Here is a 16,449-nt window from a genome sequence, read left to right as displayed (position 1 = left end):
TGCCCAGGTTCTGAAAAAGGTTTTCTTTCTTGAGTTTTAGTCCCGCAACGCTGATTATGCCCCTGATGTTGCACATAGCTAGCGTTACTACAACTTGAGCGAGACTCTTGGGCAGAGCGGCTTTGGTTGCGGAGAAGGTGAATTTTCCTAGGGGTGGGATCCCTGGGAGGAGGTCCTGCCTGTGAATGTTCTTCAAGTTCCCCCCCTCCCCCCGCCCAGGCCCCACCCCCAGTCCTATAGACCCTTTGTCATCATAATTGTTTTTTATCTCTATCAGAGGTAAGGAGAAATGTTTCAGAACTTAAGGGTTTTAGGAAAGCCAGATGTTGTCTTGCTTATTCTCTCCTGTTTATTTGCAGAAGTATTTGAATTGGTGAGTAGAATATAAGAAGTTCAAAATAAATTGATTCTCTGTAAATGAACGTAAACACGGAAAAACCCAGATTTGTTTTTCTAGGTTAGGTAATGGAAAAATCATAAATTTTCTGAGTCGCTGAAACTCTTTCTCAGGCTCATACTTAAAATGATAAAATATCTATCATAAAAAATACAGCAAGGGACTCTGAGTTTTTCCTTTAAAAAACAAAAACAAAAAAACAAACCTTGGGTGTGGATTTGTTTAAAGGCTAGGGCCTAGTTAGTCCTATTTTACTTACCACGCGTAGCTGGATACAAAACAGCAGCTTTTGGTTTTAATCTGTATAAGCACCGGTTTGCGTGGCTTTGTGGAATAGCGGTCAGAGTGAGAACACTGTGTCCGTGAATTGCAGTGGTGACCCCGCAGGGATGAAACACGGGGTCCTGGGCCATGATAGGGCAGGCTGGCTTGGTTACTAGAATTTCTCACAATTACTGTGGGAGGGTGGTGAGGTAATTTAGAATGCTTGATAATGTGAGAAAGCCTTTATATTTAGTCAGCTGTGTGGTTCATAACCCAGAACTCTACACCAGGTCTCTCTCTGCTTTTGTATTTTGTTAGTGTTTTTTTGTTAGCACTAGCTTTCCTTTTCCCTCATTTGATACATGCAGAACGAAGGAGAAATGGGGGCAGGCAGCAAAGGTATACCAGGAAAAATGAAAAAATGAGGGGTTAGAGAAATGGAAAATGGGTAGTCTAAACTTATTATTTTTTCCAAGAGGAAGTTCAGTTAGGTTCCTAAGTAGGATTACATTCTTTGGCAGAAAATGTGAAAAATATTTTAAAAGCAGAGAAAGTACTGAGGAACTACAGGAAATATATTTGGAACCTTCTAGAATGTTGCCCGCTGTCGTCGATTTCGTATAATTATTGAGGTGGTTTTGTTTTGTTTTACTCTCCAGGCTCCAAAATGGTACCAGCTGTTGAGTAATAAATACACCAAGTTCAAGGCTGAGATACAGATAAGCATTGCTTTGGAAACAGACACAAAGGCCCCAGTGGATAGTTTTAAAGCCAAAGGAGCCCCCCCTCGAGATGGAAAAGGTTTGTGCATCATCTCTAAGGACATTGTCTGGAAAGTTGTCACTGTGGACTGGGACTTGAGGAATGGTGAGCTGCGGTGTGATAGGCAAACGCACATAGGACTGTGAACTGATTTTACTCAAGCGCATCAAACACACGTGCGGTTATTAAACACGCAACACTTGCTGCTCTGAGCTCTTGTTTACAAAACCGAGAAATGAAGCAAGATGTTCTTTTCTTTATTTGGTATATAACAGAGGAAAGCAGAATTTTGTTTTCTTAAAAATTGATACTTAGGAAAATCTTCCTAGAATGAGTACAGGAAAGCCAGAAACTTAGGGTGTTCTCTCTTCCCTCACCTATTAACAACACCTTCCTTTTTTTTTTTTTTAAATAAACTTTATTTTTTAGAGCCTTTTGAGGTTCACAGCGAAATCGAGTGTGAAGTACAGATTGTTGCTGCATACCCCGATCTCCCTGGCCACAGAGCCTCCCAACCATCAACGTCCCTCACTAGAGGGGACACTTGGTAAAATTGATGAACCGACGTTAACAACTCACGATCACCCAAAGTCCATAGTTGATACTAGGATTTACTTTTGGTGTTTGTGTTACAGTCTGTAAGTTTAGACGAATGTGTAATGACACACATCTGCGATTGTAGTGTCCCACAGAAAAGTTTGACTGCTCTAAAAATTGTCTACTCTGTTTCTCCCTCCCTCCTACCTAACTCTGGCAAACGCTGTTTTTTGTTTTTTTAATTGTAGCGTAGTTGACATCAATGTCCTATTAGTTTCAAGTGTACAGCATAGCGGTTTGACAAGTCTGTTCCTTACGCTGTGCTCGCAAGCGTAGACCCCCTGTTCCCATACAAGGGTGTCACAGTACCATCCCTGTATTCCCTGCGCTGTGCCTTTCGTCCCTGTGACTGACTCGTTCTGTGACCGGAAGCCCGTACCTCCCACTGTCCCTCATTCAGTGTGCCCTCCCCCAGCAGTCATCAGTTTGGTCTCTGTTGTATTTATAGATATGATTCTGCTAGGAATATATTTTGCATCATCTGCCAACAAAGACAGTTTTATGTCTTTATTCCTGCTCGGCATGCCTTTGTTTCCTTTATCTTCCCTCATTAGCCGGGACTTGGAATATGATACTTAGAAACACTGATGAAAGGGGATATCCTTGCCGTGTTCCTGTAGGTTTTTTTTATGGATGTTCTTCCAAGTTGAGGAAGTTTCTCTCTATTTGTAGTTTGCTTAGGGTGTTTTATCATTACTGAGGGTTGGATTTCGTCACGTGCTTTTTCTGCATCTTTCGATGCCATCATGTGGTTTTTCTTTAGCCTGTTGACCTGATGGATCAGAGTAACAGGTTTTCCAATGTTGAAGTAGCCTTGCGCACCTCAACAAAATGGCATTTGGTTGTGGTATATCGTTCTTTTTATGCATAGTTGGATTCAGTCGACTAATATTTTGTTGAGAATCTGTGCATGTATGTTAATGAGAGCTAGTGGTCTGTTGTTTTCTTTTTTGTAATGTCTTGGTCTGGTTTTGACATCAGGGTAATGCTGGCCTCTTAGAGTTAGGAATTATTACCTCTGCTTCTATCGTCTGAGAAAGATGAGAGAGAATCGGTATATCTTCCTTGAATGTTTGCTAGAATTCACCAATGAAGTCATCAGGGTCTGGTGCTTTCTGTTTTGTAAACTTATTGATTCAATTTCATTAAAAGATATAGGCCTATTCAGATTGTGTGAGTTTGGGCAGACTTTGTCTTTCAAGGCAATTGGTGCATTTCGTGGAGGTTATCAAATTTTTGTATGTAAAGTTGTTCTCCTAGTTTTCCTTCAGTATCCTTTTAATGTCAGTGGAATCTGTAGTGATGTCTCTTCTTTAATTACTGATTATTTGTGTTTTCTCTCCTTTTCTCTTAGTAACATTGACTAAATGCTTAATAGTGTGATCGATGTTTTTGGAGAGCCAGCTTTTGGTTTCTTTGATTTTCTTCATTGATTTCCATATCATTGATTTAAGCTCCAGTTTTTATTGTTTCTCTCCCTCTGCTGGCTTTGAATTTAATTTGCAAAAATTTGCTGTTCTTTTTCTGTTTTCCTGAGATAGAAGCTTAGATTTTTGTTTGGTTTATTTTGTGTTTTAGTATGCCTTGTAATTTTTTGTTGAAAGGTGGACACGATACACTGGGTAAACAGAAATGGGCCTTTAGTAACACAGGGGTAAGGTGTTGGGAGTGGGGAACCTTTTTGTAGTCCTGTGACTGAGTCTCAGTGTTCGGGTGAACCTGTCCCCCTGCACTGTTTTGGCTTGTCCGATAGTAGATTGAGGTTGTACATCTTTGGCGTGAATGTCACAGAAGTGATGCTCTGTTCTCTCATCTTTGCAGGTGGCATAAAATTTTGATTTGTCCCATTGCTGATGATATGATACTCATTTTGGTTACTTGATTAACATGTAGTGTGTATCTGTTTTCAACTATAAATTTTTTTAAAGTAATTGATAATTTGTGAGTCATTATTTAAAAATTGTGAAAATACTCATTCCTTATCAAACCCTCAATTTACTTCTGTTGTGTAAGTTTGGACTTAGAGTGTTCTCTTTTTGTTTAGGGGGTTAAAATATTTATCGTTGTTTGTCCCAGATTTGTGCAAGGGGAGCCCCTTCGAGCTGCTTCTGTTTCCTTTTGCCCGTCTCCGTGTAAATCTTTGAGCTTTTTCTTGGTTTCTGGTGTAGGAAGACGGTACAGGCTGATGTTCTTTCCTATCTCAGCCCTGGATTCAGCTGTTTGTTTAGGGAACCCTGCTTCCTTTTAGCAAAGAAAGCTGTTTAGGAGTCAAGGTCCAGGTGCAGGGTATGCCAGTTGCTCTTGGGGTGTTCTGCTCCCAGGGCCTTCCAGTGAAAAAAGTGAGGGAGTTGGTGCATGTATGTATACACACACACACACACACCCATGAACATGGATATATATACACACACACCAGCCACCGTTACATATATACCTTTATATCTGTGTTTATCCGTACGTTTAGTGAACCGTGTACATTCACATTAACACCTTCATTCCCTCCAGTCTTACACAAGTTTTATCCTAATTGTTGTCCCTTTCCATGCCTGTAACTCGCTGACACCAGGAGACCTGTCATAGTTACACTCTTTACACTTCTGAGCTCTGCTGACCTTACTATTTTATGGCTGTCTTTATTAAAGTGATAGATGCTGTGTAAGGGCTTTACTTTCATTATTTAATTTGATCTTCTAAACAACATTATAAAAGCTTTGCAGAGCAAAAATGGGAACAAAAGGAAATCCTATAGTTTCCCCATAAAACTGGTAAATGGCTGAATTGGGATGGGAACCTTGGTCTGTGTTACTGGAGTGTCTGTCCGTGGAACTGTGGAGCTCTGTTTAGCCAGTGCTGCAGTAAGTTCGTTTCTTCAGGGTTACCCCTGCGTGCTGCCCCTCCCCCTCGCCCCCCATCAGAGTCTGAGCTGCCCTTTCAGCAGCTGCTTAAGGAAATGTTTGGTTTTAAGCTTTTCAAGCCAAACGTATAATTTCTCAGGCTGCAAAATAGGAATCTGGAGAGGGTTGCTTATTGCTGAGGGTTGTGTGTATCTGACGTGTGCATTTTATCACATCCCAAAATTGTTTCATGCTTTCCTCCTGTTCTTGGAAAACTACCCTAGTGTTTGAGCGTGGCGCGCAGGAAGGCCGTGTGATCGGGCCTCCGCTCCCTCTTCCTGCGTGTCAGTCCTCAGCCCGGAGCCGGCACACCACGCCCCTCCCCTCCCCCGCCCCGTGCTCCTAGTGCAGTTCCTTCTGCCTGGAACACTGTTCTCTCTCTCCTCCCTTATTCCGTTCGTTCACCTCTCTCTTCTTAGCCGCACGTGGCTGAAGTTTCAGTTCCCAGTTTAGATTCACTTCCTTCGGCAAACCTCTATGATGCCTCTTCTCCGCGGTTTATTCACTTTTAAAATGTTACCGTATTTTGACATAGAAAGAAAATGGTGGTTAAATAAGGTTTCTTGGGAGAGTGTTTAAAAAAAAAAAAATTCACAGGAAACCTTACTGAGGTACTGACTATATCTGTGAAAACTGCCAAGCAAAATACAAAGCATAACCAGCTTTCAGAATCTTCCAGTGGTTTACGGCAAACTCTAATGTAGTTGAATTGTGGTTTCCCCCATAAAGTACCTGCCGGCCTGTCTGGACTGGATCCCAAGGACATCGTGGCTGTGCTGAATGAGGAGGGAGGCTACCATCAGATCGGACCAGTGGACTATTGCACCGACTCCTTCGTTCTGTCGGTGACCATCGCGTTTGCTACCCAGCTGGAGCAGGTGAGACTTGCCCTCTGGGGAGTGAGTCACAAAGAACTGAAAACAGTGACTTTCTTTCTTTCTTTAATTAAAATTTGCCTTTTAGGTATTAAAAAGATTTGCAAGTGGGCTTTTTTTTTTTTTGCACTTTTAAAAAAATGTAGAAAAATGTTTTCATTCATATCAGAAAGTATTTCTACTTTAAGAACGGAATTAATTGGTATGATTTTAGTAGTAAGAGAAAAAAATTAAAATCTCTTAGGATTTAGAAGAAAGACTGTCCATAAACACTGTTTCCCACTGCGTACTATTCTAAGGACTGGTCTGAAAGGATTTCTTTTTTTCCAAGTGTTGAAAAAGTGACTTTTCGGAGAATTGTTCAATGTTGGGAATACTTGGTCTCCGTCATACTTCAATAGGTATCATCTGGGATTAGATTTTACCTTATTTACAAACTAACACATTCAGTAATTACTGCTTCTTGGATGGTGCCAGAAGACAGAAGGTTCTTGGGTCAGAGACAAAGGACTGTAGCACTCTCAGCACAGCAGACAACATGCACATCTGTATATTGTCTGCCATCTTCCTTGCCCCATGTCCCAAGGGTGACACACAGGGGCCCAGGTGGCTGCCCCACACAGAGTGGGTTTGTACCACGGCTGAGGAGCGCAGAACTTGGGGAGTAGAGCACTTGAATCGTAAACAGTCCTGGTCTCTCTCCAAGAAGACGCTTAATTCCTCGAGCTTACCAGCTGCACAAGCAGCCCTGGGAAGTGGCCTGGGAGAGAGTGGTCTGGGCTTTGCGATCTCGGTGCCTCAGCGAGAAGTGCAGGGACGCTCAGGACCCGTGCCAACATTCCCTCTTTGCAAAAATGGCTCAACACAAAATGAGCTGTTACTCCATGGTCTTTCTCAGGATCAAGCCCAGTTTTCTCGAGTTTATGTTGGTCTATAGCAATTGAAATAAATTAATAATTTCAGAAATAGAAAATAATGGCTTATGACTTACATTTTTACCATACTGTTGACTTTCTTAGAGGTACAAAGCTCCCACACAGTCCACGTTTAGAATATCAGGTAATGATTTTTCTCAGGAAATATTTACAATTTTGTCGTACCAAATTCATGCTTCTGCCTTTCTCCATCAGTTTCTCTTTTGCTTCATAAAGCCCTGCTTATAGGTTGCCCCAGCTTACTATGCCATTTGGCTGGAGTAAGGTCACATGTCCACTGTCCTCATTAACCACATCAGGGGACACATTAGGTAATGAGGCTACTATACTTTTACTGTGTTATTAAGTAGATGCAAGGCATTTTACATTACTACTTTTAGTTTTTTCAGCTCTAGGGAGGCATCATTGTTCCCCATCACTTACTGTGTCCCGTTCCGTGAAGTAGGCATTTTGCAACCTACTGTGTTCAGTCCTCCCACAACTTTAGGGGATTATTATTTTCATTTTCAAGATCACGAAACCATTTCTTAGGAAGGTTGTACAGCTAAGTAAATGGCCTAGGTATTTCTGGATATAGAGTCACTTCCCTTATTCTCTTGTGGTATTAGGCTCTCTGCTGTTTTGCGCAGTTTTGGAGTACGATGCATTTGCGTGGGTTCTCTTTCTTACCACTCACTCACTGCTTACTAGCTGGCTCCTTCCCCTTCGGCACTGTAACCTTTCGGAGGCTTGAGGTTTTTCAGTAGTAGACTGATGATAATACCAGCTTTCCATATAAGCATGAGGGATGAGACAATATAATCAATGTCTCCCATATAGTTTGTATGTGTGAAGCTACATTTGTACGATAACAGCTTGTTGGGAGTAATTGGCCTATTGAATCCACAACTAACACTAAAACAGTTCTTGGTAATACAAGGTGACTTACTGGGACCAGTCACTCACTTTAGTTTTAAGAACCCAAAAACCAGATTGACAACTGGCTTTTGGCTCTCCCTGCTAAAAAGGAAGTCAGGCAGGTTTCTCTCAAGAGTAAACTGAATTACCTGGAACCCAGCAATTTCAATGCTAGGTGTGAATCAAAAGAACTGAAAACAGGTGTTCAAATAAAAACGTGTACGGGAATGTACATAGCAGTATTCAGTCTCCAAAAGGTGGAAACAACCCAGATGTCCATCAGTGGATGAGTGGGTAAACCAGATGCACACCGTACGCTGGAATGTTGCATGACTAGAACGGAGTGGGGGTACTGTCAGGCACTGCAGTGCGGGCAGACGTTGAACGCAGTCTGAGTGAAGGAAGCCAGACACGCAGGGCCACATGATGTGTGATTGCACTTATATGAAATCCACTAGCACAGGTGAATCCACAGAGACCCGGAGCAGATTTGTGGTTTCCTGGGGCTGGAGGAAGGGGGGAATGGAGACTGCTTCATGGCTGCAGTGTTTGTCCTGGGGAGGTGAGAGCGTTCTGGAGCCAGATGTGGGGACCAGTGCGTGCACGGCCTTGTGAATGTACTCAGTGTACTGAGGTGCACGCTTTTTAATCGTTGCAATGGTACATTTTCTGTTACGTGTACTTTACAATAATTAAAAAATTGAGCCCAATAGTCTTCTCATCTTTTGATATTATTTAATATTTGTTGTTTGCTTTTTTCATTATTTATAGACAAGCCAGGGGTCTTATAAATTAGCCATTTAGTTCTTTCCTCAAGCTAGTGAAAGGTACTAGGAGAAAGTATCAAGCAACAAATAAAGCTAAGAAAAGATACCTTTTCAGATGCACATCAGTGACTTAGGACATGATGCTATCATGTTGTAGATTGAGGAATGAGTTAGGAGCAGGGAGACCGGATGGTGATAATCTTGTGTGGCTCCTTTTCTTAAAAATTGGACATTTATGGTTAAAAAAAAACAAAAACAAAAAACTTCCAAATACAAAGACGTTAAGGGATTTTTAAAAGAATCTTTTCTTAGTGGAAATTAACTTAAAATTAAATATACTATGAAATATTGAAGGGCCATCTTTAGTTTTTAAAATTTTTATTGCTTTCTGATTATGGAAAAAAACAAAGAAAAAAGTCTTGTCTAATTAAACTCAGAAATAATCACAGGTAAGGATACTATATTTTTGCCTCAGACATTTTCCCATTCATGTAACCGGTGAGTCTGTGCCGGGTGGTGGAGTTGAAGTTGAACATGTATTCTCTCTTTTAATCCTTCCAACGACCCTAAAAGAAATGGAGGGACAGAGTGATAGAGGAACTTGTTCAAAGCTTCACAGTCAGCCGTTGATGGAACCAGGATTGGGGGCTTAATCCAGAATCTGTTAACAGCTGTAGGTGTGTAAGTGCTGGCTCTCTCTAGATAAATCTACTTGATTAAGACCTACTCACAGGCAGTTTAATATATGGGGTTGAAGTAAACGTTCACTTCACACATAAAAATATACTTTATATGACACACTAGCTATTGAGTATCTGCTGTATTATTTTACACGAAATAAATGACGATTGAATATTTACTGTATACTGAATATGGGGCTGTTTTATTCTAAGCAGGTAATTCTTTGATTTTCACGAACTCCACAAGCTGTCCTGTAGCTCCGCTTGGCCTGACAGTATGTCTGTTGTATGATAACTAGGATATGCTGAAGCCATCTTCTTTGATGAACACAACAGCTGATTTTTAACAGCGTGCTAGTGAACACTTAGAGTGTGTTCAGTGTTTTATGGGCCAGGAATCCATGTCTTTGCCATATGCGGCCATGAAACTACGAACTTTGAGAAGTAATACTCCTACGAAAGGAAATAGCCTTTTGCAACTGTTACTTCATAAGGTTCCCAAATTTGACAGAGTGGCTAGGAAGCGTTTTTCTTGAGGGCCTGGACTGAGGTGTCCCATTTGATAGCTTGGATTACGGTTGTTTAAAACCGTCCTCTGATGACTGAAGAGGGTGGCAGAATAAGAATAAGATGAAATAAGGTATATGGAAATAAAGTTCAGTTTAAAGTCCTTGACCACTTTCTTCTAAAGGAACTTCCATGTACTCGTTCATGGATCAGTTGAATAAAAAGTAAACTTGAAAATAACAGAAATCTTCAAAAATAGTTTATCTCTGGGCTTTTCTAAGGTAAACCTTGAAAAATTAAACCAGTCATTTGGTTGTAATTTTTCAGAGATGTAGAAATTTTGAGTGAATAATTTCAAGACTTAGATCAGCATTTTGGCAAATATCTTGGCGTTCGTTACACACGCATAAGCATGTATAATGGTTTACAAGTTAATGCTCTTTTCTTTTTCCTTAAATGTTTAGTTAATTCCATGTACCATGAAACTTCCAGAAAGACAGCCTGAGTTTTTCTTTTACTATTCTTTGCTGGGAAATGATGTTACAAACGAACCCTTCAATGATTTAATCAACCCAAACTTTGAGCCAGAGAGAGCATCTGTTCGAATACGTAGCAGCATAGAAATTCTTCGCGTTTACCTGGCTCTTCAGTCTAAACTACAGGTAAGTATTGCAGAAAATTTTTTTTTTTTTTTTTTTTTTTTTAAATTAGAGGTGATTTTTTTAGGCTTCAGAGAGGTACCTAAACCCTTACTTCAGTAGTGAAGATCATCTTTCTGCCACGTCATTTAATTTTTTAGCAATTACCCTGACTTGTAACAGCCTAGCACAACTGTTACTTCAGAATTCTAGGAGATAAACTACCTAGTTATTATGAAAAGAAGTGTATCAGTTGTCAGGCTTTAAGATAAAAAATGGACCTGGAACCTAAAGCTGTATGTGGGTTCAGGGAAAATTTCATCATTAATTAGTGGGCGTAGTAGCTATGCACACACAGGTCACACGCTGGATTTTAGAGTTTATACACCTTATTGCTATTAAAAGCAAATAACACGACTCTCTAAAGCCTGCCCTTGAATTCAGTACTTTTGTAAAGTAATTTTTTATTGGACTCTCTTTGAAAGTAAACCTTACGTAGTGAAAATGACTGTTTTATTTATTACAATTGCTTTTAATCAGACTGAAAGGGGTAGTGAAATAAAGGATTAGGTCGTCATTTGTTGAATGTGATCATTCATGAGATTTTGCTTGCAAATTTGTGGGAGGTGGGAAGGGGCATTAAGAAATTATAGTACTTATAGAACTATAATTTGGCTGTAATAGAAATTATAGAACTAGGGGACACCTGGGTGGCTCAGTCGGTTAAGCATCTGCCTCTTACTTTCAGCTCAGCTCATGATCTCAGGGTCAAGGACTGAGCCCTGCTTTGGACTCCGCGCTCAGCAGGGATCAGCTTGAGGCTCTGTCCCCCCTCCTCCACCTCCCCTACCCGTGCCCTGTGCTCGCGCGCGCTCTCTCAAATAAATACGTCTTAAAAAAAAAAAAAAGAAATTACAGTGGAACTAAATTTTGGAGGTGGTTCTGCTGAACCCAGGAGACTAAATAGTGAACTATTATATCAAATGACAAACTGCTTTTTTTTTTTTTTTTTTTGCTGCATTTCATCTTTTCATGTGTAGTTTTTAGCTTTCTAAAGATCTCGAATTTTTTTCTGTCTCTAACATACCAATCTTTACTGAAGTAATGACTTCTTTCTTAGTTTAATTCTCATGGACATTTAAGTCCTAAAAATCCTTTCTCTCCAGCCTACCACCAACTTCATACCTAATAACATTAAAACTAAGTGACAGGTCACTGCCTACCTTGGAACTAAAAATAGTTTCATGTTGTGATTGCTTATTGTGCATGTGAATGCCATGTTTGCCCATATAGTGAGGTAAAGTACTATAGTAGGTAAAAAACAAAACAAAAACCCAGTTTATACCATATACCTGAACAGCCATTTTTCCCCTGTGGCGCGTTTTTTTTTCCCCCTTAAAGATTTTATTTATTTGACAGCACAAGCAGGGGGAGCCTCACGCAGAGGGAGATGGAGTGGGAGCCGTATGCGGGGCTCGATCCCCAGATCCTGGGATCATGACCTGAACCAAGGGCAGAGGCTTCACTGTAACTGAGCCACCCAGGTGCCCCCTTTTTTTTTTTTATAGTTTCAGAAGGGAGTAATGTCGAAGTTTGATTAGGTATCAGTGATAAACAGTACAGTCCACCCAGGTATTCTATTTTACGTTGTGCTGGTAAGCACTGTTTTATATATAAAATCTAAAATCTAAAAAGCAAGAAAAGAGAAAGAAACGCTAAATATGTTCTGTGGGTGAATAAAACAAAATCATTTCAGGTTCTTTAGGGGTTGGATTCACTAACTTTTTTTTTTTTTTTAGAACTGTTTAAATTAATGTTGAAATGGAAAGAGAAAAAAATGCTTGAACTATTAGTTTTCTGTTTACATTCGTGTATTCATGATACAGTTTGTGAAGCAGCATAGTAAAATATTAAAATAACCATAGCTCCTGAAAGGGAGAAGGGCGATCATGTATGAGTATACAGTAGTGAGAGAAAAAAATGAAAGAGAATGGCTTTATTATGGAGTTCTTAGTAAATTCTGTGCCTTATCAACAACTTTAACCGTCAAGTCTAAGAATCTATTACTCACATGGACTCTGTGCTGAGCGGGAGTGTGGAGCCCGACACGGGGCTTCATCCCATGACCCTGAGATCGGGACCTGAGGCAAAACCAAGGGTCAGATGCTCAGCTGACCGAGCCACCCAGGCGCCCCTAACTTGCTGTGGAGTGTACGTGTTTAGGAGACGGGAGAGAATATGAAGCCTATTTTGATTTTCTCTTTCACATTAGATCCATCTTTGCTGTGGAGACCAGTCCCTTGGAAGCACAGAAGTACCCTTAACTGGGCTACTGAAAAAGGGGAGTACGGAGATCAACCAGCGCCCGGTCACAGTTGAGGGTGCCTTTATTCTTGAGCCTCCAAACCGAGCCAAACAAAAGCTCGCCCCTATCCCTGTGGAGTTAGCCCCGACTGTCGGAGTGTCTGTGGCTCTGCAGAGAGAAGGTGTAGACGCCCAGGCAAGTAGTGGCCCCCCATCCCCTCCTCCAGCTCCTGCGCGGTCACTCGGGACTACTCATAAACGTTGAACTTCAGAAGAGTTACCTTGTGTGAGAAAGTATTTATTATTCTTAATTAGTGCCCTACATTATATGATACTTCCTTTCTGAAAAGTACTGTGGCTTCCCAGCTATACTTCATTAAGTGTTTATACAGAGCCTTTGCATACAGTCTTTTTTTTTTTTTTTTTTTTTTTAAAGATTATTTGAGAGAGAGAGGGAGAGACAGCACGACAGCACGAGCAGGGTGAGGGGCAGAGGCAGAGGGAGAAGCGGGCTTCCCGCTGAGCCGGGAGCCTGACGCGGGCTCCATCCCAGGACCTGACTTGATATCATGACCTCAGCTGAAGGCAGATGCTTAACCAACTGAGCCCCCCCGGCGCCCAGCCCCCCCCCCTTTTTTTTTTTTTAAAGATTTTTTTTATTTTTAGAGAGGAGGGGGCAGAAGGAAAGAATCTCAGGCAGACTCCCAGGTGCCCCCATATAGTCTTGTCATGTAGTAGGAACCATTCCCCCCCACCCCCAACTCATGGTCAGTCATTGCCAGAAAAGAAACTCCTCTGAAAGAGAATGTTGTTAGACCTAGTTTCTGGGAATCTGCGTTAATGGCAATGGTTTCAGTTGACTCAGCTGGAGCTGAGACAAAGTTCCTGGTTCATTGTTGCTTTGTGGCCCTAATACTCTCTTTAGGCAACAGACATGGGTATTTGCTTGGATGCATATACGTTTTTTGATTGTACGTAGCCCTAGAATCAACTTTCGTGTACTGTTCTTTTGAAGAACTGATCTTTGTGTAGGTTATGAATTAAAGAGAGAAAAACAAAGTGAGAGTTTAAGTATATACATATATGCATATATTTTTAGAAGAAAGTTGAACAAAGGAGAGGAAGAAAGTCAGATACGTTTTTGTTTTAGTAACAGGCCTCCATTGTGTTTATGGCCTTGGTAATGATAATAACAACTATCCCCAGGGACACTTGGCCTGACTTGTTATATCAAAAATATCCCTCCTTGCCAGTTAGGATGCATTTTGGTACTCAGCCCTGGATATCGTATTTCCTTCCTGTTCATCTTCCTTTTTCTGGTCCTAGATGCTATAAGAAAATTTGCAAATTATGAAGAAAAATAGACTAGGAATATCCAAACTGGGAAAGGAAGCTTATATTTTTAAAAAACAACGTCACGTTTTTGCTTAATTATGAAGGAAAGTGCTTTGCAAATTATACTTTATTTAAAAATTGTTTTTAGTCTTTAATTGACTTAAAGACCCAGAATGAACATGAGCTACAGCATTCAAAGAAGCGAGTTTTAACTCCTATAAAAGAGAAGACACTCAGTGGGCCAGAGTCACCAAGCGTGTCCCCTGTTCCACCTCAAAACCCATCACCTCCCACAAAAGATGATGCAACAGGAAGTGAAGTAGAAAGCTTGCAATATGATAAGGACACAAAACCAAATACAAAGGGTAAGATGTTCTTTTTACAGACTTTTTAGGTGTACATTTTGTAGCCATCTAATTAACGATTAAGAGAGTTTTCACGGTTTGTAAGTAAATTGTGAGCTTTTTTTTTTTTAAAGAGCCAATAATGTGTGGTGATGTGAAAAAAAAAATTCAGTGTAAATTGAATTAAATTTAAATTGAGTCTATAACTTCATCATAGGATTTGCTAAAAGGTAAGGGAATTTTTTCAGTGACTGTTATTTTAGAAACAGTAGCTTATTCAGAAGAAATTACAGAAAATAGGTCTTTGAAGCATATTTTTAACTAGGAAACACTTAAATATTGTGAATTCACTGGAATTTCAGGGAGAAGAGCTACTGCCTATTGTGATAATCGTTATACTTGTTTTTGATGCTACAGTTAAGGAAGAGACTGAGAAAGGTTTTATCTGGTTTTATAAACTTTTCCCATCTGCTACATAAGGAACTGTAGTTACATTTCCTAGTGTGAGTAATTAGAATAGTGGTGGATTAGGAGTTGAAAATTCGGGAGCAAGTGATCACTCGTCACTGAATAGCTGTGGGACTTGGGCTACTTGCTAAACATCTCCGGTCTGTAATAGGATTGGATTAGGTAGCTCTTTTTGTTAGACTATGTCATACGTGCCCAAACTACTTCTTAGAAAGTGCTGTAATTATTATCCGCAGTAAGTCTCAAGTACAGCCCTTCGAATACTAAGTTAAGCGTAGCTGCGTCTTGGCAGAAAGTTGGCGCCTGCCAGGCTGCTGGCGTACATCACAGCGTCGGTAACGTCCGCTTCTATGTTTTGCAATCTGTGGGAAGAGTAAGCTCTTTTACACAGTTCTAAAGTGGGAATGAAAGCCTACATCATTTTGGGGAAGTCATTTAAAAAGTTGATGTCTCAGTTCATAACTTTATGAAAGTAAGTGATCAAATTCCTTGCTTGAAGGTAAATGATTTTTTTTTTAAAAGACACTGCCATATACTTAGCATAAATGAGATATCTTTAAGTGATATAAATAAGAGAAACTGTTACCAAGTGGAATTTTTTTGTTTGAATTTTTATGTTCATTTTAGCCGTCAGCTCTTCTGTACCTCCTTCTGTGGCCCAGCCGGTGCCTGCGTCCCATGCTTCAGAAACAGCCTCGGGACAGAAGATTGCTGTGCCAGCGACATCCCATCATTTTTGCTTTTCAATAGACTTAAGGAGTATCCATGATTTGGAAGTTGGTTTTCCAGTCAACTGTATATTAAGGTGTGATCTGCTTTTGTCTCCAAGTATTATTTTCTGAAGAGCAATGCCTTTCCTCTCTTTGGGAATTACAGAGGGAGAAATAGCACCAAGGAAGTTCAAACAGTTGTTAAACCCATGAACTGAAAAGGGGGCCAGGCTCTGTCCTTATGGCTTTGAATTTAAACCAGGGCGGCATTGGTGGTAGGAGAGCTCATACTAATTGTAGGTATTTATGACAATTTATTCATGCTTCTTTGTAAAAACAAAACAAAACAAACAAACAAAAAAAAAAAGCGACTCTTGAACCTGAAAGTTGTTGTTTCTAGAAAAGGTATCCTAGGTCAAAATAAGGGAAGTGTGGTATCTGACTTTTCTATAAAACTTCATTATAGTGGGAGGTTGTATTCTAATACCTACACATGGTAACTGAGACCGTAAGAACCATACTTAGTGAACTGCAAGTGGAATGTTTTCACTCTGTTCCATATAAAAAATTGAAATATATATATATTTTGATCAGCTAAATGGCTCTACTCAATAGCTTGTTTTAACAGTAATACATTTTTATCAACTTCTTGGCTGAAATGTATATGAAATGTAATACAGTAATGTGTTTTAGTTTGGAGTATTTAGTTTTTCCTTATAAATTTCTTTGGAGCAGTCATTAGCATTTCTAATAAAGTTGTTGCTCTTAATGTGGTTAAATGCAAAAATCTTTCTGTCATTGGGGATGGCCATTGGCAGGAATGTCAGCCGCTACACAGTGCTCCCTGCTGTTATTTAAGGCATACCTGCTTTTCAGGTGCATAAATTATACTCGTATCTCATTTTTCAATTGTTGGATTCTTATCAAGCTATTTTCAAAGCCCTCTGGGCTTTGATGTAAGTAATGGACAGAATCAAAGGGACCCAACACTGAGTCGGATTGTGAATTCACAGAACAGGAGTCTTTCCATCACAGCTTAAGTTTTGCTTTTTACCTCCTGTTAGAGGCCGAGAAT

General features: G+C 40.2%; 1 protein-coding gene across 12 annotated transcripts in view; it reads left to right on the top strand.

The window, feature by feature from the left end:
• CEP120 (centrosomal protein 120) overlaps positions 1-16,449 on the top strand; it is a 70,984-nt gene that overhangs the window by 7,963 nt on the left and 46,572 nt on the right. For 11 of the 12 annotated variants that reach the window (XR_004623997.1, XR_004623996.1, XM_034655933.1 and 8 more), the window contains exons 5-10: positions 1,321-1,462; positions 5,644-5,792; positions 10,040-10,237; positions 12,486-12,713; positions 14,001-14,217; positions 15,292-15,469. Coding sequence is in view for 10 of the 12 variants with exons in the window: in XM_034655933.1 (XP_034511824.1) it covers positions 1,321-1,462; positions 5,644-5,792; positions 10,040-10,237; positions 12,486-12,713; positions 14,001-14,217; positions 15,292-15,469 (1,112 nt within the window). In the remaining 2 variants the exon portion in view is untranslated. The remainder of the gene's footprint in view (positions 1-1,320; positions 1,463-5,643; positions 5,793-10,039; positions 10,238-12,485; positions 12,714-14,000; positions 14,218-15,291; positions 15,470-16,449) is intronic. The other variant, XM_034655932.1, reaches the window with a different exon arrangement.

The sequence above is a fragment of the Ailuropoda melanoleuca genome, chromosome 3 (assembly GCF_002007445.2).
Source record: "Ailuropoda melanoleuca isolate Jingjing chromosome 3, ASM200744v2, whole genome shotgun sequence".
NCBI lineage: Eukaryota > Metazoa > Chordata > Mammalia > Carnivora > Ursidae > Ailuropoda > Ailuropoda melanoleuca.
This window is presented reverse-complemented; position numbering and strand designations above follow the sequence as displayed.